The sequence below is a fragment of the Salmo salar genome, chromosome ssa04 (assembly GCF_905237065.1).
Source record: "Salmo salar chromosome ssa04, Ssal_v3.1, whole genome shotgun sequence".
In the NCBI taxonomy this organism is placed as follows: Eukaryota; Metazoa; Chordata; class Actinopteri; order Salmoniformes; family Salmonidae; genus Salmo; species Salmo salar.
The window spans coordinates 52,754,673-52,780,499 of NC_059445.1; the positions used below are offsets into that span (position 1 = coordinate 52,754,673).

The 25,827-nt window shown below is 40.5% G+C and overlaps 2 protein-coding genes and 1 long non-coding RNA gene across 5 annotated transcripts in view; 2 read left to right on the forward strand and 1 right to left on the reverse strand.

The window, feature by feature from the left end:
• The window catches only part of LOC106603581 (uncharacterized), a 27,804-nt gene extending 15,048 nt beyond the window's left edge, over positions 1 to 12,756 (forward strand). For 2 of the 3 annotated variants that reach the window (XR_001328442.2, XR_006769641.1), the window contains exons 4-6: positions 6,758 to 6,817; positions 12,003 to 12,101; positions 12,263 to 12,756. This is a non-coding gene — a long non-coding RNA (uncharacterized lncRNA). Of the gene's footprint in view, positions 1 to 6,757; positions 6,818 to 8,132; positions 8,263 to 12,002; positions 12,102 to 12,262 lie in introns of all 3 variants that reach the window. The other variant, XR_006769642.1, reaches the window with a different exon arrangement.
• rnasekb (ribonuclease, RNase K b) lies at positions 9,012 to 16,536 on the reverse strand. Its single transcript, XM_014197441.2, has 3 exons — positions 16,307 to 16,536; positions 10,034 to 10,116; positions 9,012 to 9,867 (listed from the first exon to the last, which is right to left on the reverse strand). The coding sequence occupies exons 1-3, from the start codon at positions 16,382 to 16,384 to the stop codon at positions 9,723 to 9,725; spliced, it is 306 nt and encodes a 101-aa protein (XP_014052916.1). The 5' UTR covers positions 16,385 to 16,536; the 3' UTR covers positions 9,012 to 9,722.
• Positions 16,537 to 16,566: 30 nt separating this feature from the next.
• Positions 16,567 to 25,380, forward strand: LOC106603579 (chromatin complexes subunit BAP18). The gene is made up of 6 exons (XM_014197440.2): positions 16,567 to 16,892; positions 17,023 to 17,117; positions 23,518 to 23,619; positions 23,926 to 24,152; positions 24,387 to 24,491; positions 24,637 to 25,380. Exons 1-6 carry the CDS (start codon positions 16,872 to 16,874, stop codon positions 24,699 to 24,701), a joined length of 615 nt encoding a protein of 204 aa, XP_014052915.1. The 5' UTR covers positions 16,567 to 16,871; the 3' UTR covers positions 24,702 to 25,380.
• The last annotated feature ends 447 nt before the right edge of the window (positions 25,381 to 25,827 follow it).

Genomic DNA, 25,827 nt, shown 5'->3' on the forward strand with positions numbered 1-25,827 from the left:
TGCATGCTGATCTTGGAATAAATTGACGATAGCAAAGATTCCATCTTTGACGACACCACATAAATGGAATAGGTACTAGCTAGCTTAAAAGTTAATATTTGCGCGCTAGCTCTGCATATTCAGCTAGTGTGTGTGCGCGATTGACTGGATTAACCTCACGTCAGTTACGTGCATTGAGTGCCTTTCAGACAGTAGATACGACCTCTCTGTTACCTAGCAAGCTAAGGAACTGGCAGTGGATCAAACCATTGTGAGGCAAAGGGTGGGGGGGTCGCAATCTTTTGAAACTTAAAAACTCGCTATTAAGTGTCTATAATCAGCACAATTGCTTTCATTGCATATTATTAATATTATTTAAATTACATAGTTATGTTTCAGTGATATATTGGGGGGGACAAATCATATTTTTCCCAGGATGGGGGGGTCGTGTGTCCCCCGTCCCCCCCGGGATTTCCGCCCCTGCACTGAACTCTATCAGAGAAGTAGTTGGTGAACCAGGCGATGCAATCATTTGAGAAACCAAGGCTGTTCAGTCTGCCAAAGAGGATGTGGTGATTGACAGAGTCGAAAGCCTTGGCCAGGTCAATGAATACGACTGCACAGTATTGTTTCTTATCGATGGCGGTTAAGATATCGTTTAGGACCTTGAGCATGGCTGAGGTGCACCCATGACCAGCTCTGAAACCAGATTGCATAGCGAGAAGGTGCGGTGGGATTCAAAATGGTCGGTAATCTGTTTGTTGACTTGGCTTTTGAAGACTTTAGAGAGGCAGGATAGGATAGATATAGGTCTGTAGCAGTTTGGGTCAAGAGTGTCCCCCCCCTTTGAAGAGGGGGATGACCGCAGCTGCTTTCCAATCTTTGGGAATCTCAGACGACACGAAAGAGAGGTTGAACAGGCTAGTAATAGGGGTTGCAACAATTTCTGCAGATAATTTTAGAAAGAAAGGGTCCAGATTGTCTAGCCCGGCTGATTTTGCAGTTCTTTCAGAACATCAGCTGACTGGATTTGGGAGAAGGAGAAATGGGGAAGGCTTGGGCGAGTTGCTGTGGGGGGTGCAGTGCTGTTGACCAGGGTAGGGGTAGCCAGGTGGAAAGCATGGCCAGCCGTACAAAAATGCTAATTGAAATTCTCAATTATGGTGGATTTATCGGTGGTGACAGAGTTTTCTATCCTCAGTGCAGTGGGCAGCTGGGAGGAGGTTCTCTTATTTTCCAAGGACTTTACAGCGTCCCAGAACTTTTTTGAGTTTGTGTTGCAGGAAGCTAGTTTCTGCTTGAAAAAGCTAGCCTTCAGTAGAGGATGCCTGGTTATAAAAAAAAAATGCCTTCCTCACCATCTTAAATAAGCATGCCCAATTCAAGAAATTTAGAACCAGGAACTGATATAGCCCTTGGTTCTCTCCAGACCTCACTGCCCTTAACCAACACAAAAACATCCTGTGGCGTTCTGCATTAGCATCGAACAGCCCCCGTGATATGCAACTTTTCAGGGAAGTTAGAAACCAACATAGACAGGCAGTTAGAAAAGCCAAGGCTAGCTTTTTCAAGCAGAAACTAGCTTCCTGCAACACAAACTCAAAAAAGTTCTGGGACGCTGTAAAGTCCTTGGAGAATAAGAGAACCTCCTCCCAGCTGCCCACTGCACTGAGGATAGGAAACTCTGTCACCACCGATAAATCCACCATAATTGAGAATTTCAATTAGCATTTTTGTACGGCTGGCCATGCTTTCCACCTGGCTACCCCTACCCTGGTCAACAGCACTGCACCCCCCACAGCAACTCGCCCAAGCCTTCCCCATTTCTCCTTCTCCCAAATCCAGTCAGCTGATGTTCTGAAAGAACTGCAAAATCTAGACCCCTACAAATCAGCCGGGCTAGACAATCTGGACCCTTTCTGTCTAAAATTATCTGCAGAAATTGTTGCAACCCCTATTACTAGCCTGTTCAACCTCTCTTTCGTGTCATCTGAGATTCCCAAAGATTGGAAAGCAGCTGCGGTCATCCCCCTCTTCAAAGGGGGGGACACTCTTGACCCAAACTGCTACAGACCTATATCTATCCTACCCTGCCTCTCTAAAGTCTTCAAAAGCCAAGTCAACAAACAGATTACCGACCATTTTGAATCCCACCGCACCTTCTCGCTATGCAATCTGGTTTCAGAGCTGGTCATGAGTGCACCTCAGCCATGCTCAAGGTCCTAAACGATATCTTAACCGCCATCAATAAGAAACAATACTGTGCAGTCGTATTCATTGACCTGGCCAAGGCTTTCGACTCTGTCAATCACCACATCCTCATTGGCAGACTCAACAGCCTTGGTTTCTCAAATGATTGCATCGCCTGGTTCACCAACTACTTCTCTGATAGAGTTCAGTGCAGGGGCGGACATCCCGGGGGGGACGGGGGACACACGACCCCCCCATCCTGGGAAAAATATGATTTGTCCCCCCCAATATATCACTGAAACATAACTATGTAATTTAAATAATATTAATAATATGCAATGAAAGCAATTGTACTGATTATAGACACTTAATAGCGCGTTTTTAAGTTTCAAAAGATTGCGACCTCCCCACCCTTTGCCTCACAATGGTTTGATCCACTGGCAAGGTAACGTAGAGGTCGTATCTACTGTCTGAAAGGCACTCAATGAACGTAACTAACGTGAGGTTAATCCAGTCAATCGCGCACACACACTAGCTGAATATGCAGAGCTAGCGCGCAAATATTAACTATTAAGCTAGCTAGTACCTATTCCATTTATGTGGCCTCGTCAAAGATGGAATCTTTGCTATCGTCAATTTATTCCGAAATCAGCATGCAGATGATGTAAGTTAGTGCTTCAAAGTCCCTGTGATAAGGTTAGCGATAAACTGAAGTCCAAACTGAACAGAACTACACTCTCTTCTACCATTGTCTTAAATATATTTAATGGTCTCGTTGCAAAAGCTAAATTGTCGCAAGGGAACTTTTATTTATTTATTTTATTTAACCCGGGTAGCAAAGATTATAGAAAACACCACTGAAACGGAATTGGTGCTCGCTTGCTTTGCAAATTCAGCTATTGTTGGAAGCCAGTCAATATGAAACAAACTATTAAAATTACAAAAGGTTGCAGCATATGTTGTGTAAATGGTGAACTCATACAGCTGTCAACTCTTGTCATTTTAATCCGTTTCACATTTACTAGCTACCTTTTAGATCGAAGCCCAAATAGAATGATAAAAGATAAGATGATAGAAGCCCATCTCCTACTGTAAATAACCTACACACTGTGTGTGTGTAGCCAGCCAGCCAGGTAGAAAAATGGCAGAAAAATAAAAGACGGACATCAGAGTATTTTTCAGTACACCAAAACGCAAAGTAAGAACCCTAGTAGCCTAATATCTCAAAGACTAGTTGATAAAATGTTCATAAGAAAGAAATGAAATTCTAATGGAAATGTTTCACAATGATGTCATTAGGCAGAGCAGGCAACAGATGGCACACAGACAGCAGAGTTGGGGACAGATATGCACGGACAGACTGGCAGAGACGGAGTCTCAAGTAAGTTTGTTGAGTCTTTGTTTGGCAACATTATGAAAGGTTCTCAATTTTTTTGACTTGTAAAATAGGAACATAATTGGAAAATGTATTTTATTTATTTATTTCACCTTTATTTAACCAGGTAGGCAAGTTGAGAACAAGTTCTCATTTACAATTGCGACCTGGCCAAGATAAAGCAAAGCAGTTCGACAACATACAAAAACACAGAGTTACACATGGAGTAAAACAACATACAATCAATGATACAGTAGAAAAAATAAGACTATATACAATGTGAGCAAATGATGTGAGATAAGGGAGGTAAAGGCAAAAAAGGCCATGGTGGCAGAGTAAATAAAGTATAGCAAGTAAAACACTGGAATGGTAGATTTGTTATTTGAAGAAAGTTCGAAGTTAAAATATAAATAATATGGTGCAAAGGAGCAAAATAAATAAAATAAATAAATAAAGTAGGGGAAGAGGTAGTAGTTTGGGCTAAATTATAGATGGGCTATGTACAGGTGCAGTGATCTGGGAGCTGCTCTGATAGCTGGTGCTTAAAGCTAGTGAGGGAGATAAGTGTTTCCAGTTTCAGAGATTTTTGTAGTTCGTTCCAGTCACTGGCAGCAGAGAACTGGAAGCAGAGACGACCAAAGGAGGAGTTGGCTTTAGGGGTGACCAGAGAGATATCCCTGCTGGAGCGCGTGCTACAGGTGGGTGCTGCTATGGTGACTAGAGAGCGGAGATAAGGGGGGACTTTACCTAGCAGGGTCTTGTAGATGACCTGGAGCCAATGTATTTGGCGACGATTATGAAGCGAAGGCCAGCCAACGAGAGCGTACAGGTCGCAGTGGTGGGTAGTATATGGGGCTTTGGTGACAAAACGGATGGCACTGTGATAGACTGCATCCAGCATGTTGAGTAGGGTATTGGAGGCTATTTTGTAAATGACATCGCCGAAGTCGAGGATTGGTAGGATGGTCAGTTTTACGAGGGTAAGTTTGGCAGCATGAGTGAAGGATGCTTTGTTGCGAAATAGGAAGCCAATTCTAGATTTAACTTTGGATTGGAGATGATTGATGTGAATGCCATGGATACCCCCACTCTCAACTTAAACTGGTGACTGAACTAAGATTTGTTAAAGGAAATGGTATTGCTGTTGTGAGTAGTTGTGTCGTTTTGGGGACCGGTAGTTAGGAGTACGGCAAACACCTTATTTCTTTGGTTCCTCAATATACATTTACCATATTACAATGTAGCCTATGTGTTACAGCACAACTTTTGGTGTCCCCCTCAGGAATTGCTCTTGAGAAAATTTCATGTAATTGTCCCCCCCAAAGTTGATATCAGATTTTCGCCCCTGCTGAGCACAGAAGGCGATCTGGGCCCGGATTCACAAAACATTACTTACGAAAAAACGTAAGAACTTTCTTCTTAAGAAGGTTTTGTGAATCCGGCCCCTGGAGTGTAGTGGCCCTCTCGAAGAGTGGTGTGGTGGGTCAGATCTGCAGTTAATAAAACTTTATCAATTGGAGATTTTAAAAGAAAGCTAGACAATCCTGAGTAAACTTTGTGGACCCAGCTGGCTAAAAGTATTTCCATGGTACTAGTTGAAGAAGTTTGTGGCAGTTATTACTTAGTCTTCAAAAAAGAGCAATTTGCTCATATTTAGACTTTGCGTCCTCCTCCACCACGGCGGTCAGGGGCATATTTTAGGACATTCCAGAGGGTCAGCAATAATAGTCATATGTTCAGGGTGAAATTCAGGAGAAGTAATTTTTTACTAATTATTGATGGAAATAAATGCGATAAAAATTGTGTTTTTGTAAATCCCGGTGGATTGTAGTTGGATATTGAAATAAAAGACATAGGCCTACGGGTTATTTGATCAATTATAAAAACAAATTTAGTTAGTCATAATAGAACATCAAAACAACATTTAGTGGAACAGAAGAAAATGTGCAGCACAATAAACAGTTTAATTAGCTAACACAGACAAAATATTACCATTAGAAGCCATTATTTCATTGTAATGCATTTTAACAGAAGTGTCACGTCCTGGCCAGTATATAAGGTTAATTGTTTTGTAGTTTGGTCAGGGCGTGGCAGGGGGTATTTGTTTTATGTGGTTCGGGGTGGTGTGTTTTGTGTAAAGGGTGTTTGATTTAGTAATTCCGGGTTTTGGTTTATGTTTAGTATTCTATGGTTAGTCTAGGTTGTGTGTTTCTATGTTTGGTTGATTGGGGTTGGGACTCTCAGTTGAAGGCAGGTGTTGTCTATCTGCCTTTGATTGAGAGTTCCATATATTAGGGTGTGTTTGTATGTGTGATTGGTGGGTGATTATTCTGTGTATAGCCTTGTGCCTTACCAGACTGTTTTTGTTGATCGTTCGTGTTTTTGTTATTTTGTATGTTCGTTTTGAAAGATAATTAAAAATCAAGATGAGCATTCACGTACCTGCTGCGTTTTGGTCCTCATTCACCGACAACAACCGTGACAAGAAGCGATTTTTTTTTTAAAGGTATCCTGTATTATTGTGCATATTTATCTTACATGCTGGTAGCCTAGAACTAATGTTATGGAAGTGAATGTGCACTTTTCAATTGGCTGGACTGCAACTACGGAAACCACTGCCGTATCCTGTAGTAAAAGCAAAAGCATTTATAGCATCGGAGATTCTTTAATTACGGACCATCTCTGATAGCTATCGGACTGTAGAGACTGTCACAAATAGTCGCTTTTAATGACCTCGCAAATTTGATGACTTTGACGTGAAATATATCAAATGTCTTTGTTTTTTAAATTGGTATTTTGCCAAATAAAAACCTCAAATGGCCCTACTCCTGAAAAAGTTAATCGTGTGCTAAGCTGAATTACCCTGCAGAAAAAGCACATTACATTAATTGTAATAACTGTAATGGTTCTAGTGTAATATATACAATGGTTGCATGGCCCACAAACACTATGCACATGTTTATATAGATTGGTGTATATTAATTGAGTAGCATTTAGATAACTGGTCAGTAGTTCAATCAGATTTCAACCAAAAACCAAATATCAATCAAATATCAATTAAGCGTATTTTGCATGACGTCTTTTATGTCTTAATCTGGTTGTGATCTGGTTATAAAACATCCTGACCAGATTTCAACAAGTAAAAGACGTCGTTATCATGTCAAATGCCCACTGGGTTGTTAATTATTGTGTTTGTTTTTTCCAACCCTGTAGGACTGCATAAGAACCGCATAATTGATTCGGAGTCTGAGGAAGAGATACCTGCAGCCACTGGTTTGAATTTATTTTATTCGAGATAGTGTTTTTGACTACATACATTTTCTCCGTTGGTCCAGTGTCCATTCAAATTAGTAACATCTTGCAGGGTGTGTGAATGATGAGATCAATTGAACTGTTGGTATAGGCAATTAATTTAAAGCGGATTTCCACTGCTCTAGTCTAGTGGTACATTTCTGTTGTGCATAGGACATTGAGATGAAGGAAAAACAATATTCATAAAAACAACAATACAATTATTATTTTATAGAAAATACATTTATTTTTCAGGACAGAAGAGGAAATATATGAGCGAATCATAGGACAAGGAGTCAGAACCAGGTTCTAAAGAATATGTTTTCAAGTTTCAGTCAATCAATTTATGAGGGCCATTCATATTCTACATACAGTTGAAGTCGGAAGTTTACATACACTTAGGTTGGAGTCATTAAAACTAGTTTTTAAACCACTCCATAAACTATAGTTTTGGCAGGTCGGTTAGGACATCTACTTTGTGCATGACACAAGTAATTTTTCCAACAATTGTTTACAGACAGATTATTTCACTTATAATTCACTGTATCACAATTCCAGTGGGTCAGAATTTTACATACACTAAGTTGACTGTGCCTTTAAACAGCTTTGAAAATTTCATTAAATTATGTTATGGCTTTAGAAGCTTCTGATAGGCTAATTTACATAATTTGAGTCAATTGGAGGTCTACCTGTGGATGTATTTCAAGGCCTACCTTCAAAGTCACTGCCTCTTTGCTTGACATCATGGGAAAATCAAAAGAAATCAGCCAAGACCTCAGAAAAGAAATTGTCGACCTCCACAAGTCTGATTCATCCTTGAGAGCAATTTCCAAACGCCTGAAGGTACAATGCTCATCTATACAAACAATAGTAGGCAAGTATAAACACCATGGGGCCACGCAGCCATCATACCGCTCAGGAAGGAGGCGCGTTCTGTCTCCTAGAGATGAACGTACTTTGGTGCGAAAAGTGCAAATCAATCCCAGAACAACAGCAAAGGACCTTGTGAAGATGCTGGAGAAAACAGGTAAAAAGTATCTATATCCACAGTAAAACGAGTCCTATATTGACATAACCTGAAAGGCCGCTCAGCAAGGAAGAACTTTGACAGTATTTCTCTCAACTCAACTGGAAGAACCAGGGTTTATAAGGTGGGTCCTGTTACTAAGGGCCGGGTGGTCTGCCATTGCCTCTGCATTTCAAATAGATGATCAGCTCTTTATTGCAGGCTAGTGATGATATTCATATAAAACCTATAAATGTTATGGTCTCTCTCACTCTCTGTGGTGTAAATTAGGTCCAGCTTGCTACTTTGGAGACTGTGAGGCTGTCTAATGAAGCAATTGAAAAGTTCACTAAGATGGAGGTGACCCTGGAAACAGACAGATGGAAAGCTGAGACCCTTCATTGTGGCATCGGAGATCCTGGTACAGACCTATTTAAACTTGAAGGAGACTTTGAAGAGAGGTTTCTTAAGATAATGCCGCTTTCTGCAGAGGCAAAGATACAAGGCAATAGAATTACAACTCTCACAAAGATTGAAGTCCATCCTGAATGATAAAAGGTTTTGTGGATGAAAAGTTGGATTACTGGCAATCTTGGCCACATAACCAATGACTTGAGCTAGAATATAATTGTTAATGTATTGATTTGTATTTTTACTTGAACTTTTTCATTTTGTAATGAACTGAGCTGAAGTGGTACACCACAAACAAATATCATTTAATCCAAGATTTGTCTGATTTCAGTTTAATTCCACATGTAAAAACATTGTATTTCACCAGTGGTAAGAGAGGGGTAATGGGTTTCTATCTTTAAACTATTATACACAATGTATTCAGCTAAAAGAAATCGCTTTTATTAGAAGCTTAGAGACCTGGCTGATGTCTGTATTATAAATACTGTACATAGGGCTCTATTTCAATCTGTATGCGCGATAGAAATGTAATGGTAATTTCCAATTGAGCAGACATATGCAGCGTTTACCGTAAATGCAGTCTCCGTCAATGCGGGACCATTGCCTTTAAATTTCAATTGGGCTTTAATGCTGAACTTCCGCGATATGGATTGAATAGAGCCCATCAAACCCCAATGTTTATCCTTGCCACCGTCATGTTCTCTTTTCGGGGAGGCTTGGCTATGGCCTTTTGTCAAACATGTATAGTCAAGGGAGCAATTTCCTTTTTATCCTTCCAGTTTATTGCAGGGAACATCTACAAGAAACTGAGGTCCTTCACATTAAGTACCATTTAGATAGATCCTTTCACATCATTACACCCAGGAAAACAAACACATTAAATAAATACATCATTCAAACATTTGGTGCACCATATTTTTCTGAGTAACTACTACATAAGTGACAAACAAATTAAGAGCTATATCTCAACAGCATACAATTCACAACAGCACATAAACACAAAAGACACAGTACACAATGTACATATTTAACCATTTGACATATCTCTTGATTTGACAAACATTGACCATTATGAATTTGCAGTGAATTCAGATTGCTCTATTGAAACAGGAGATCGTTCTACATCTTTTTGTAACTTTGTAGTTGTCTGTTGCATCTAGGAATTTGTGTTGAGTTATCTAGCACACATGATGTATGCACTGAAATGGTCCTTGAGGGGAACAAGATTTACAATTTTATTCACCATGATCAATTGACAGTTTGCATTTTTGGGTTACAGTTTTGGTCAATTCAATAAATAGTTGTATGCAAATACAAGGAATGATACATTTCAGTCATTAGCATATAACAGAGAGGACTTATGTTGAATGTTTTACTCTTCAGTTACAAATAAATAGCTTTTTATAAGGTTGCTTCCCTTGAGAACTTGAAATAGTGTGTGTGTGTAATCTTCTGATGCTGCAGGGAAACTTATGTCACCATGTACTCCTGGCGCTTGTTGAGTCGAACCTGGCAGAGTGACACCGCCCCCACTGCAACATAAATGGCTGCTGCGATGAAGCAGTTGATGCCCACCTGGTTGTAGAGTCCATATATGGTCCCCGGGGGGTTCTTACTGTGGGGCAGAGAGAGAGATGAAAGAAACAGTTAAGTTTGGGGGAAAACCCAAGAGAGACAACATGGGATGGTTTTCTAAGGGTGAATTCAAAAGGGATCTAAACTAGAAGAGAAACTCAGTTCATTGTAAGGGTCTAATGGTTCCTTTTCTTCACACCACTTACTCATTGCGGATGTCCTCCTCTGTGAAGGGCACGTCCTCAATCAGTACAGCAGACTTTGCACTGAAGAAGATCCCCAACATCACCTACAATACAACAAGAGAATACATATGCTATGCATTATGCACATTCAGTGTAGTCAGAGAGTAAAGGGGTTTGGATTACGGGGCCAATTAGGGCCTGTCATGCCAAATAGTGTCCCCCTCTACAGGATTCGATGAGTTCTAGCTTCTGTTGCCAAAACTTGCAACATTCTGACAGGATTACGTAATGAACCAAAGCATCCGTTGCTATGCTGGTTGTATGGCTCCATTTTACCTCATAGCGGTTGCGAGAGGATGCGGGCAGTTCTAGTTCACCTCAAACACTCACCTAGTCCTCGCAAAATGATTACCTCAGATTTGCTCTCCAAGAACGGTGTTTTTGGCAGTGACAACCTGCTAACTACCTGCTCCAGAGTCTGCAACACCACAAAGCAAGGGGCACCACCAAGCAAGTGGCACCATGAAGACCAAGGAGCTCTCCAAACAGGTCAGGGACAAAGTTGTAGGAGAGGAACAGAACAGGGTTGGGTTCTAAAAAAATATCTGAAACTTCCCACGGAGCACCATTAAATCCATTATTAAAAAGTGGAAAGAATATGGCACCACAACAAACCTGCCAAGAGAGGGCCGCCCACCAAAACTCACAGACCAGGCAAGGAGGGCATTAATCAGAGGCAACAAAGAGACCAAAGATAACCTGCTGCAAAGCTCCACAGCGGAGAATGGAGTATCTGTCCATAGGACCACTTTAAGTCGTAAACTCCACTGAGCTGAGCTCCACTGAGCTGGCCAGAGGAAAGCCATTGTTAAAGAAAAAAATAAGCAAACATGTTTGGTGTTCGACAAAAGGCATGTGGGAGACTCCCCAAACATATGGAAGAAGGTACTCTGGTCAGATGAGACTAAAATTGAGCTTTTTGGCCATCAAGGAAAACGCTATGTCCGGCGCAAACCCGACACCTCTCATCACCCCGAGAACATCATCCCCACAGTGAAGCATGGTGGTGGCAGCAGCATGCTGTGGGGAGGTTTTTCCACCGGCAGGGACTGGGAAACTGGTCAGAATTTAAGGAATGATGGATGGTGCTAAATATGGGGAAATTCTTGAGGGAAACCTGTTTCAGTCTTCAAGAGATTTCAGACTGGGATGGAGGTTCATCTTCCAGCAGGACAATGACCCTAAGCATACTGCTAAAGCAACACTCGAGTGGTTTAAGGGGAAACATTTAAATGTCTTGGAATGGCCTAGACAAAGCCCAGACCTCAATCCAATTGAGAATCTGTGCTATGACTTAAAGATTGCTGTACACCAGCAGAACCCATCCAACTTGAAGGAGCTGGAGCAGTTTTGCATTGAAGAATGGGCAAAAATCCCAGTAACTAGATGTGCCAAGCTTATAAAGACATACCCCAAGAGACTTGCAGCTGTAATTGCTGCAAAAGGTGGCTCTACAAAGTATTGACTTTGGGAGGGCTGAATAGTTATGCACGCCCAAGTTCAGTTTTTTTGTGTCATTTCGTTTGTTTCACAATAAATATTTTGCATCTTCAAAGTGGTAGGCATGCTGTATCAATCAAATAATACAAACCCCCAAATCAATTTTCATTCCAGGTTGTAAGGCAACAAAATAGGAAAAATGCCAAGAGGGGTGAATACTTTCACAAGCCACTGTATTTAAGTACATATTGTTAAATAGGAACAAATCATTTAAGCTGTTTTTAGATTGACGTTGCTAGCTACTGTACTTATATACCTCAGCCTGCTTAGCCAGCAACAGGAGCTGGCTAGCTAGCCAGACCGGTTATATTCTGTCACCAATGGCTTGTTTTTATAATTTTTTTTACAATTTTGTTTTTCCATGGTACATAACACATATTTCAATATCTTACATTGTCAATAGATATTGCTTTCCTACCCCCTCCTCCAGGTTTGGTGAATGGACCAGGAGGTATCCCGTCCACCAGAACCAGTGAGATCAGATCAGGTTGAGTATCTGTGCTCTAAGTCGAAGGGGGACCAGTTTGAGGTAGGCTATACCTTCCAAAAGTGTTGTAAAGTACATATCTCCCATTTATAACACTGCACTAATCCATCACATTTTCTCACAGTAAAGTGTTACCTGTGTGTTTGCTTGTTTACATCTCTGTCTCCTACCCTGTTCCCTTTAACTCTGGTCCTGTTCTCCAGGACCTAGGGGTTCTGCCCAACACCCAGACGTGGATCCACCTGATGTCCTCCATTACCAACCACCCTCCAACTTTTCACTACATCATCTACAGCTACTGTTGTCATTATCTGCTAAGAAAGTTATTGCTCTATCATACTGGGCACATATCATACTGGGCACACATCATCTACAGCTACTGTTGTCATTATCTGCTAAGAAAGTTCTTGCTCTATCATACTGGGCACATAAATATGTGAGATAAACAGATTAACTAAAAACACTAGCACTGCAAACACTCAGAGCAAAGAGAGCAGCAGTGCCTGGACTTTGCAGTCTCCTTCTTCAAGTCCCCCTTCTGAGACTGACGGCCTGTTGAGAACAAGTGACAGGCAGAACCTCTCACAGACACAGCAACCACCTCCTCTATATCACACACAGCAGAATTCAGTATTTTAGTCTATGATTGCCATGTGAATGTACAAAAAAATCTGAAAATAAATGAATGACGAACTTTGATAGGTTTTGGTACAGTTATGTATTTAAATCTTTAATATTGCCAGGTTCACAGCTACTGCATAAGGTGTTCATTATTGTAAGTTATCCTTTATTGGTATTTATTTGTTCCACATTATTCATTGTTGTATCCTTAGACCCACAAATAAATAAATATATAATTTATATAAATATATTTATATATAAATAAAGACTATATACACACACAAAACCACAAAGGCATATTAATGAGCTATGCGAGATAGAAAAAACTAAATCATAATAGAGGACTACTGAAATTATATTTCAGTGTAGATAAGGGAAGCATCCGATTGGCGTTTCCACTCACTACCAAATATGGTGATGTGAGGAAGCCCAGTGGCTGGCAGTGGGAGGAGATGGAGCGAGATGGATTTTGGCAGACATTCTGCTCATATTCTCATGGATGAAACATTATCTCCATACAGTTTTCTGTTTTCAAAACTGTTACTCTGTAACAAACAGAGTGTACTGTATTTTGGTGACTTTAGCCTTTGCCAACGTTTCTAAAAATGGCATTGTTTAGGAGTGCAAGGGCGAATTGAGTTATTCCGCACGTGCACAGAAATATGCAAATAAATGCTAGAATGTGCCAATAGGATCTCACTGGCTCGTGCTTGGCTCTGCACACATCTTTGTTTGTTCTGCCCACTATGATTAATTTACTCCCAATGGAAACGACAGGCTCTGGTCTATATTGGGTTAGTTATAAAAATCTGTTTTCACCAGAGAATAAGGGTCATGGCTAGAAGGGATCTAGCTTTTGTCAAAATGTACTTTTTGTAGCAGGTTTAGCAGAAATTGCACAGCTGGTTAGGAGAATTAGGCTAAGGTGGGGAAAGGGGTTAGGGTTAGCTAAAATGCAACGCCCCCCCCAAAAAAAACCCCAGAGTAAAGTTGACCATAGCTGGATGCCATCTAGACATGACCGAGAGGAAGAGGTAAAGCGAGAGGGATAAAGAACAAACTGCAAAAACATACATGATCAATTACAAATATTAGAATGAACTATTCAAGACTACCAGAACCCACTGGATTCTCCAATTACTTTGAATGAACTACAGGACAAAATACAAACCCTCCAACCCAAAAAGGCCTGTGGGGTTGATGGTATCCTAAATGAAATGATAAAATATACAGACCACAAATTCCAATTGGCTATACTTAAACTCTAACATCATCCTCAGCTCTGGCACATTCCCCAATATTTGGAACCAAAGACTGATCACCTCAATCCACAAAAGTAGAGACAAATCTGACCCCAATAACTACCGTGGGATGTGTCAACAGCAACCTTGGGAAAATCCTCTGCATTATCATTAACAGCAGACTTGTACATTTCCTCAGAAAAAAACATGTACTGAGCAAAATGTCAAGTTGGCTTTTTACCAAATTACCGTACGACAGACCACGTATTCACCCTGCACACCCTAATTGACAAACAAAGAAACCAAAACAAAGGCAAAGTCTTCTCATGCTTTGTTGATTTAAAAAAAAAACTTTCGACTCAGTTTGGCATGAGAGCCTGCTATACAAATTGATGGAAAGTGGTGTTGGGGGAAAAACATACGACATTATAAAATCCATGTAGACAAACAACAAGTGTGTGGTTAAAATTGGCAAAGAAACATTTATTTCCACAGGGCTGGGAGATGAGACTAGGATGCAGCTTAAGCCCCACCCTCTTCAAAACATGATTTTTTAATAATAAATAAATAAATAATATATATATATATATATATATATATATATATATATATATATATATATATATATATATATATATATACGAATTGACATGGGCAATAAAACAGTTTGCAGCACCCAGCCTCACCCTACCAGAATCTGAAGTCAAATGTCTACTGTTTGCTGATGATCTGGTGCTTCTGTCCCCATCCAAGGAGGGTCTACAGCAACACCTAGATCTTCTGCACAGATTCTGTCAGACCTGGGCCCTGACAATAAACCTCAGTAAGACAAAAATAATGGTGTTCCAAAAAAGGTCCAGTTCCCAGGACCACGAATGCCCTAGAGCACACAAAAAAACAATATATACCTCAGCTTAAACATCAGCGCCACAGGTAACTTCCACAAAGCTGTGAACGATCTGAGAGACAAGGCAAGGGCCTTCTATGCCATCAAAAGAACATAACATTTTACATATCAATTAGGGTGGGTATAATTTGTGGAACGTTTTAACAGGAATCTGTTCCAAAAACGTTGTAAATAACAAGGTTGCCAACAAACAATGTATACAAAGTTTAAGAATAAGCTACGTGATGAGTTGACGCCTATTCGGCAGCTAGTTAGCTAGGTGAATTGATTGTGCAACTTTGTGTGTTGTTTGTTGTCAACCTTGTACTTTACAACGTTTTTGGAATAGATTCCTGTTGGAACGTTCCACAAATTACACCCACCATACCAATTAGGATCTGACTAACAATACTGGAATCAGTTATAAAACCCATTGCCCTTTATGGTTGTGAGGTCTGGGGTACGCTCACCAACAAAGAATTCACAAAATGGGACAAACACCAAATTGAGAGACTGCAAAAACTATCCTCAGTGTACAACATAAAACACCAAATAATGCATGCAGAGCAGAATTAGGCCGATACCCGCTAATGATAAAAATCCAGAAAAGAACCATTCAATTCTACAACCACTTAAAAATAAAAAAATTCCTAAATCTTCCATAACCTACAGAGAAATAATAAACCTGGGAAAGTGCCCCCTAAGCAAGCTGGTCCTTGGGCTCTGTTCACAACCACAAACAGAACCCACAGAGCCCCAGGACAGCAACACAATTAGACCCAACCAAATCTTGAGAAAACACACAGATAAATTACTTGACAAAAACAGAAAAACTACTATGCTATTTGGCCCTAAACAGTGAGTACACAGTGTCAGAATACCTGACCACCGTGACTGACCCAAAATTATGGAAATATTTGACTATGTACAGACTCAGTGAGCATAGCCTTGCTATTGAGAAAGGCCGCAGAAGGCAGATCTGGCTCTCAAGAGAAGACATGCTAAGCCGCAACATTTATTTTAATGGTCTGAGTTTTGAAAATGCAGATTTCTGAAAGCTAATAATGCGACCAATGATTATACTTTCCTGTGGATATAGTGTGATACATTCCTACCTGCAAACGGACCAACCCGTAAAGTAAGTTAAAATATTATTGTATTTAACATTCTGGTTTGTAGAGGTCGTGAGAGGAAACTTTCCTGATCCAAATGCTCATTTATGCCCGACGTTGAATCCAATGCAATTCAACATTTGGTCTCCAGGCTACTAGCTAGCTTGCGGCTGCCCAATTTGGCTCTAATTATCAGATTATGTAAATCTAAAGTTACTTTAGCCCACAATCACCTACAGGTCTCTTATCAAAAAACATGACCGTTAAGTAGCTAATATCGAAAGGTGGAAAATCTTGACACGACCTATAACTAACGCTAGCTAGCTTTAGCAGATACTTTACTGGCAAGGATGGGGTGGGAGATAACGTTAGCCAGCTAATCCTTACCAGCATGATGACTCCCCATATGCTGATCACTATTCCACAAGCGGCCATTTTCGGACCACAGAATAAAAGGGATGGCATTCTTGTACTTTATCTTTTCTAACAAAATAAACAATTTCAATACACTAATCTAAAACAGTATTTTCTTTTCTCAATGGACGAACGTCGTCCTAGACTCCATCAGATGACAATCGTTTCCTTCGTTAATTTCCGTAAATGTTCGTCTATTACGGTACGAAAGCCAATCAAAATTGGTCCTCAGTTAGGCCCCGCCTTCCCCCTTTCTCGAATCTCGCGCGACAGTCACCAGGCTAGCTTGCTATCTAGTTAGTTAACAAATCTTTATTAATTTATTGGACCGTTTTGCTGCGAAATTGAAAAATCTAGTTTTCAAACGACAAAGTTACACTTCGTAAACGCATTAGTCTATGCGAATTTGTCTTGCGTCTTAATTGTTGAAACGCTTAATTTGCCGCCTTTTATTGTAACTACCCTGCTAACGTTAGCTTCCCCTAAGACATTTGCTATTGTTGTTGCCTGGGATAGCAAGCTACAGTAACAGCCCAAAATGACTTCAGCCTCTACTAAGGTAAGAACAGTCTAAGGTCTTAAACAGTGCTTCTCTATTTTACTAGTAACCATGGTGTGAATGCGTCATATGATATGGCCCTAAACTAATGCAATACTATTACGTTTCCATGTCTCTATTTCTGTGACAGGTGGGAGAAATCTTCTCTGCAGCAGGAGCAGCCTTCACCAAGCTGGGTGAGCTTACCATGCAGCTGCATCCAGTAGCTGACTCTAGCCCTGCAGGGTGAGTGTACACTCTCTTTCACTCACTCAAAACAATATGGGGATTAAGGTGTAGTTATTCCGCAATAACAGATTGATGCTGAGACTCCGATTTTTCACTTTAAAATGTATGTCAAACAAAAACCATTGCTAAGTTAAACATACCATACAACTCTATGCACAAGGACTACTTAACAATTTCCACAGACAATTTTATAAAAACACATTTACTTGAATAATAGTGCGGATGCAACATTTGGTAATAGAATGACAGCACAAACCGTCAAAAATGTTCTAAAAGTAAATGTATATTTGTTAAAAGTAGTAGTTGTCAGTGGCGACCCGTCATGATTTTTTGAGGGGGCTTGCCTGTTTTGCATGTTATTTTGGCATTAATATGTGTCACATATCAGTTTCGAAGAATGTACAAATACATATTGAGTTAATAAAGCTGCATACAAACATGGTCTCTTTTTTATTTTCTTGAGTAAGGCAGCTCCAAAATGCAGGTGTTTTAGCCTAGCTCAGTCAGTGGTTTCTGTGGTGGTGGGGCAAGCCAGCAGAAAATACAGTGTGGTGCCGGGATTGGCTCAGTATTCTGTCACTCATGGGGACTTTACATCACTGCCATGAATAAGAGGAGACATTGAAAATTCAAGCCCTTTGGCTGCTGTCATAGAAGTGACCATCCAAGAAGGCTCAAGGTCATTGGCCACAGATAAAATGACGTCAAATCACATTATATGTACAGTAGCTTTGATTGGACTGATCATGTCAACATCATACTTTCAAAATCTTAGCTTTAAACATCCTACGGATTCATCATCATGAATCAAGTCAACAATCTACTGGCAAATCCTTTTTAATCCTTGTCATATGAAGAGAAATAATGAAGAGAAATTATAGATAAAACATATCGGTGCTCATCGGCCATTGGACAAAACATTACACAACAAGTTGGAAATCTCAAATTCAACAAGTGGTTTGGAAGGAATCAGTGACAGTGGCTATGTGGTGCCAAATCTGAGATTAAGGGGCTCTTTTCCAAGTTTAACATGATAAACAGTCAACATTGGCCATGCTGTCAATGAAGCATGATTTGTGCCACGCTCAAAACAACTCTTAACTTGGTGGACCGGCTCATCAACTTCCTGTTCAAGTGAGGCAAGCACAACAATGTGAGTCTAACATTTTTTTTGTATGCTGCTTCGTAAATTATATAATATGCCAGGGATATATGTATACTGTAGTGCAGGGATATATGTATACTGTAGATAAGAAAGTAGTACTAAGTGTATGTTGTGTAGTAAGATGTTAGTAGCCCATGTGCCTCACCCTAATAATTTGGTCTATTTACCCCTCTTAATTTCACCTAGTGTTCTGACTGTTCTTCTGTAGCCTATAACCTGTTTTAGAGAAATGTAATCATTGACTATTGTAAGAGCTTTCATTGTCTACTTATATGCCCCCTTTATTTATCCTATGGTTCTAAGTTGGTGTATAGGGAGAGCACTGTAAGAACGGCCCATGTCGTGAATTCTGTTGCTGTACATTTCAAAAGTGTTAAACAAATAGTTATATTGGCCAACGTTACGTCCATCCTAGCTCGCTCATTGTCTGACGGATTGCCTCTTATCCGCTTGTCGTCCCCTTATGCCATAGTTTGTACATCTCAATTGTCATGAGAAACCACATTTGTTTAAGCAAGTCAGCCATATCAGCTATGTTTTTTTAAAAGACAGTAAATGAGGCTGAATGAACTGTTTCGCTGCCAGACAAGGCTCCGTTGATAGCCAGGTGTAGCAGTGGTAAGATGTCGGGACTGTTGTTGGGACTCTGCTGTTGGGACAGCTTTATGTAGGCCCTAACAGTTTGTTGGCACCGTTTGTCACCGTTATAGTGCAATTAATGTATTGTTTAGTGTTGTGTAGTGGCTTTGCTGGCATGCATTCCACTTAAAAAAAAATTCCCCACCAAGATTTACATGCTAAAATCGCCACTGCTAGTTGTGCATAGTTATATGGTTTGTTTAACTTTGCAGTAATTTGTTTTTGTTTGACATACATTTTAAAGTAGAAAATCTCAGCATCACTCTGTTACCATTGAATTGTCCAGAAATAACAGTAGCAGTGATTATTATTATTTATTTTTTGTCAAAGTTTACAAAGATTGCATAGAAAATAGATGCGACAATTTCATTTCCATTTAACTGTCGTGTCAATATAAACAGCTGGATGTAATGACGTCACACCAAAAATAAACTTTTTCACAATAACCTACATTGTCGAATCATGTAGTAACCAACAAAGAAAAGTGTTAAACAAATCAAATATATTTTATATTTGAGACTCTTCAAAGTAGCCACCCTTTGCCTTGATGACAGCTTTGCACACTCTTGGCATTCTCTCAACCAGCATCATGAGGAATGCTTTTTCCAACAGTCTTGAAGGAGCTCCCACACATGCTGAGCACTTGTTGGCTGCTTTTCCTTCACTCTGCGGTCCAACTCATCCCAAACCATCTCAATTGGGTTGTGGTCGGGTGATTGTGGAGGCCAGGTCATCTGATGCAGCACTCCATCACTCTCCTTGGTCAAGTAGCCCTTATAAAATCTGGAGGTGGGTTTGGGGTCATTGTCCTGTTGAAAAACAAATGATAGTCCCACTAAGTGCAAACCAGATGGGATGGCGTATCGCTGCAGAATGCTGTGGTAGCCATGCTGGTTAAGTGTGCCTTGAATTCTAAATAAATCACAGTGTCACCAGTAAAGCACCATCACACCACCTCCTCCATGCTTCACGGTGGGAACCACACATGCAGAGATCATCTGTTTACCTACTCTGTGTCTTACAAAGACACAGCGGTTGGAACCAAAAATCAAAAATTTAGACTCATCAGACCAAAGGACAGATTTCCAACGGTCTATTGTCAATGCAAAGCAAGTCTCTTATTTTTATTGGTGTCCTTTAGTAGTGGTTTCTTTGCAGCAATTCGAACATGAAGGCCTGGTTAACGCAGTCTCCTCTGAACAGTTGATGTTGAGATGTGTCTGTTGCTTGAACTCTGTGAAGCATTTATTTTGGCTACAATCTGAGGTGCAGTTGACTCTGCAGCAGAGGTAACTCTGGGTCTTCCTTTCCTGTAGTGGTCCTCATTAGAGCCAGTTTCATCATAGCGCTTGATGGTTTTTGCAACTGCACTTGAAGAAACTTTCAAGGTTCTTGAAATGTTACGCATTGACTGAATTTTTCCACATTTTGTTACGTTACAGCCTTATTCTAAAATGGATGAAATACTTTTTCCCCCTCAACAATCTACACATAATACCACATAATGACAAAGCAAAAACAGGTTTTTAGAAATGTTTGCATGTTTATGTAAATAAGGTATGTTTTTTTTATTTTTAATATGTATTCAGACTAGAGGTCGACCGATTATGATTTTTCAACGCCGATACCGATTATTGGAGGCCCAAAAAAGCCGATACCGATTTAATCAGCCGATTTTTGTTATTTATTTATTTATTTGTAATGACAATTACAACAATACTGAATGAACACTTATTTTAACTTAATATAATACATCAATAAAATCAATTTAGCCTCAAATAAATAATGAAACGTTCAATTTGGGTTAAATAATGCAAAACAAAGTGTTGGAGAAGAAAGTAAAAGCGCAATATGTGCCATGTAAGAAAGCTAACGTTTAAGTGCCTTGCTCAGAACATGGGAACATATGAAAGCTGGTGGTTCCTTTTAACATGAGTCTTCAATATTCCCAGGTAAGAAATTTTAGGTTGTAGTTATTATAGGAATTATAGGACTATTTCACTCTATACGATTTGTATTTCATATACCTTTGACTATTGGATGTTCTTATAGGCACTTTAGTATTGCCAGTGTAACAGTATAGCTTCCGTCCCTCTCCTCGCTTGAACCAGGAACACATCAACAACAGCCACCCTCGAAGCAGCGTTACCCATGCAGAGCAAGGGGAACAACTACTCCAAGTCTCAGAGCGAGTGACGTTTCAAACGCTATTAGCGCGCACCCCGCTAACTAGCTAGCCATTTCACATCGGTTACACCAGCCTAATCTTGGGAGTTGATAGGCTTGAAGGGGTGGGTATAATTTGTAGAACGTTCCAACAGGAATCTGTTCCAAAAAACATGAAGTAAAAGGTTGCCAACCAACAACGCATACAAAGTAGCAACGCATACAAACCTAGCTAACTAGCTGCTGAATAGGCATCAACTCACCACGTAGCTTATTCTTAATGTTTGTCCATAGGCAACCAGAGTGAGGACAGACATTTTTCGGAATAAACGTGATGAGTGAAAAACGCAATGAAATAGACCCCTCCCTATCCAGTATCTTATTCTGCCGCTATACAACTTTGTATGCGTTGGTTTTTTGGAATTTCAGACCCTTTGCTATGAGACTTGAGATCTTGAAATTGAGATCAGGTGCATCCTGTTTCCATTGATCATCCTTGATGTTTCTACAACTTGATTGGAGTCCATCTGTGATAAATTCAATTGATTTGGAAAGGCACACACTAAGGTCCCTTAGTTGACAGTGCATGTCAGAGAAAAAACCAAGCCATGAGGTCGATTTGTCCGTAGAGCTCCGAGACCTGCTTGCAGTTTGCCAGAGGCCACGTAAAGCACTCTCAGACCATGAGAAACAAGATTCTCTGGTTTGATGAAACCAAGATTGAACTCTTTGGCCTGAATGCCAAGCGTCACGTCTGGAGGAAACCTGACACCATCCCTACGGTGAAGCATGGTACACACCCCTGAGGGGGCCCAGTGTTGAGGATCAGCGTGGTAGGATGCTGTTGATGTGAACCATGACCAGCCTTTCTAAGCACTTCATGGCTACCGACGTGAGTGCTACGGGGCGGTAATCATTTAGGCAGGTTACCTTCGCTTCCTTTGGCACAGGGACTATGGTGGTCTGCTTGAAACATGTAGGTATTACAGACCCAGTCAGGGAGAGGTTGACAATGTCAGTGAAGACACTTTCCAGTTGGTCCGCACATGCTTTGAGTACACATCCTGGTAATCCATCTAGCCCCGGGGCTTTGTGAATGTTGACCTGTTTAAAGGTCTTGCTCACAACGGCTACCGAGAGCGTTATCACACAGTCATACAGAACAGCTGGTGCTCTTGTGCATGCTTCAGTGTTGCTTGCCTCGAAGCGAGCATAAACTATATACTACCCACCACTGCGACCTGTACGCTCTCGTTGACTGGCCCTCGTTTCATACTCGTCGCCAAACCCACTGGCTCCAGGTCATCTACAAGACCCTGCTAGGTAAAGTTCCCCCTTATCTCAGCTCGCTGGTCACCATAGCAGCACCCACCTGTAGCACGCGCTCCAGCATGTATATCTCTCTGGTCACCCCCAAAGCCAATTCCTCCTTCGGCCGCCTCTCCTTCCAGTTCTCTGCTGCCAATGACTGGAACGAACTACAAAAATCTCTAAAACTGGAAACACTTATCTCCTTCACTAGCTTTAAGCACCAGCTGTCAGAGCAGCTCACAGATTACTGCACCTGTACATAGCCCATCTATAATTTAGCCCAAACAACTACCTCTTCCCCTACTGTATTTATTTTGCTCCTTTGCACCCCATTATTTCTATTTCTACTTTGCACTTTCTTCCACTGCAAATCTACCATTCCAGTGTTTTACTTGCTATATTGTATTTACTTCGCCACCATGGCCTTTTTTGCCTTTACCTCCCTTATCTCACCTCATTTGCTCACTTTGTATATAGACTTATTTTTCTACAATATTATTGACTGTATGTTTGTTTTACTCCATGTGTAACTCTGTGTTGTTGTATGTGTCAAACTGCTTGCTTAATCTTGGCCAGGTCGCAATTGTAAATGAGAACTTGTTCTCAACTTGCCTACCTGGTTAAATAAAGGTTAAATAAAAAAAATACAAAAAAATAAAAGGAATTTAGCTCGTCTGGTAGGCTCGCGTCACTGGGCAGCTCCCGTCTGGGTTTCCCTTTTGTAGTCCGTAATAGTTTTTAAGCCCTACAAAGATTTTTTTTTTATAGTTGTATAATGGATTTTGCAAGTTGTTGGCTTTAGAATTAAATGTGGAGCTTTATAGTTACGTGATATCGCGTGCCCTTAAAATTAAACTACCCTCAAAATTATTTGGCAATCATAATTTATTCAAAAAACTGTTTCCGTCGTCATTTGTCGCAGTTAAGAAAGTTTGACAAAGGAAAAATCCACCCGTCCAATGGATAAAATGTTGCCGATCTTTTGAAAATGTGTCCTGTATCTGCCGTTTCCATTACATGTCGCAATTTTTTTGGGGGTGCTAAATCTGGGTCAATGGAAACCTTCCTACTGACTCTTCTCCTTTCTTCTTCCCATTACTATGCCCCTCTCCCCAGAGCCAAATGGACAGAGACGGAGGTCGAGATGCTGCGGTCAGCTGTGCGGCGCTTCGGTGATGATCTGAACAGTATCAGCTCTGTGATTAAGGAGCGCACTGTGTAAGGACCCTTCTGTCCCCTCTTTCTTGCCATCCATGTTTATTCTATCCTGCCACACTTTCAATCTTTCTTTCTCCCTCTCTATCTCATCATACTGCACCCACTCTTACAATCTTTCATCCATTGATCTTTTATCTTTACTGCCTTTTTTCTAAAGAAAAAAGGCAGTGGGGTTGACTTCAGTGGGGTTGACTTCAACTCCTGACATCTCTGTTGGCAAATTACCTTGTTTACCATTATGCATCCTATGTTTAAACCTGTATGAAAATCACATAACCAATCTGTTGCCTCCTCTGTTTTATGCAGAGCCCAGATAAAGACGACAGTGAAGAGGAAACTGTATGAGGACAGCAGGGTGCCCCTCTCCTCCGACTCCCCCAAAAAGATCACCAAGAAGACCACAGTCATCATGGCAGCCGCACTAGCACCCGTGGCCCCCACTGTCATCGCAGTGCCCACCTCACAGGTTGTCGTGACTACAGGGCTGCAGAGCCCCTCTATGCCCACTGCCATCAAGAAACAGAAAACAGCAGGTAAGTGGAATGATACAGGCCTTTACGTCATGGGGCAGGGATTGTGTAATGAATATGGCTTGTATACTGATTTTAGTTTGTCTTTTGACTATGGATGAAAATCGAATAAAGACATTTCTTTTGAAATATGCTAATCCTTTTCGAATCAATACTTCTGGTGCGTTTACCCCAGACATTGGCTGACTTGAATGTATGTGCAAGTTTACTAACATGTTTCCCTGTCTGTGTGTGTAGATGTGACGCTCAGTGCTCTGAATGACTCTGATGTGAACAGCGACTTGGTGGACATTGAGGGACTGGGAGATAGTTCCATCACCAAGAAGCTCAACTTTGATCAAGGTGAATGATAATATCCGCTCCATCACTTGCTCTCAATCAACGTGGTTCACATTGTGGCATTATGCCAAAGTCCAAGGTATTTAGCTGAATAGAGAGTCTTCATCAGTTCTGTCTTAAATCTATGTGGCTCATCTTGTTTTCCCAGAAAGCCTCAACCTGGACTCCAGCCTAATCATGAACTCCAGTGACCTGCCCCTCCTGTCTCGCTGACCTCTAACCCACTGTACCATTGGGTTGGAAACACTCAGTCCCTATATCACCAGAGAGCAGACTACAGTTAGTATCTTTGTTACAGAGCTTTTTTGGACACATTTAAGCAGATAAATGTGTGTATTTTTATGAACAGACCCCTCTCCCCATCAAGTACTTCTCTATTCAGTCTGGGGCATTTCTACTGAGGAACCCTTCTATTTGGCTGTTTCTCACAAATCTAGTTTGTGTGATGTATAGCTTTTTTGTATTGTAACATTTATTTGCTCTGCTAATTTTCGAAGTACTGTATTGCAGCTGAACATATGCTGTTCATGATCTCCAGAGAGAAATGGTGTTTCAGTGCAGATGTTTGGGGCGGCAGCGTAGCCTAGTGGTTAGAGCGTTGGACTAGTAATCGAAAGGTTGCAAGATCTAATCCCTGAGCTGACAAGGTACAAATCTGTCATTTTGCCCCTGAACAAGGCCGTCATTGAAAATAAGAATTTGTTCTTAACTGACTTGCCTATTAAAAAAAAGTCCATCGTGTAGAGTGAGTGTACATGTTGTGTACCACTGGTTGATATTTATAAATGCAAGACACCAGCTATCCAGCTATTACTTGTATTTCATTTTGTTCACAATGGTTGTGCATGACATGATTCCTCTTATGTTGATGTTAAGTAAAATGTTAATGTCTTTTGTGTCTGTTTCACTGGGCTCATAGAATGCGATAGAGGGTAGCGGTTCAGTCTGCCATCTAGCGGCTGTAATAAAAAAGATTGCAGAAATGTACAGGTGACCAAATCAAATTATCTATGGAGACAAAGGAAAGTCCACAGGTTTTCTAAAATAATACAGTGACTTTTTATCATGATTTTTTATTTATACATATATATAATACAATATATTTAAAAGGTGTACATTATTCTCACTCTTTTTTGTGCTTACAGTTCCATAAAAATACAATCTTCTCTTTACGTAGAGACTTGTCAAAGCTATTTACAGTTTGAAAATACTTGTCTGAATGTTCTGGCAATGTGCTTTAATTCCCTTTCTCACAATAACATCTTTATTTCCTCCTCTCTCTCTTTGTTTATTCTATTGTCAGTAAAAAAAAAAAAGGAGCCCTCCAACACTGACATGT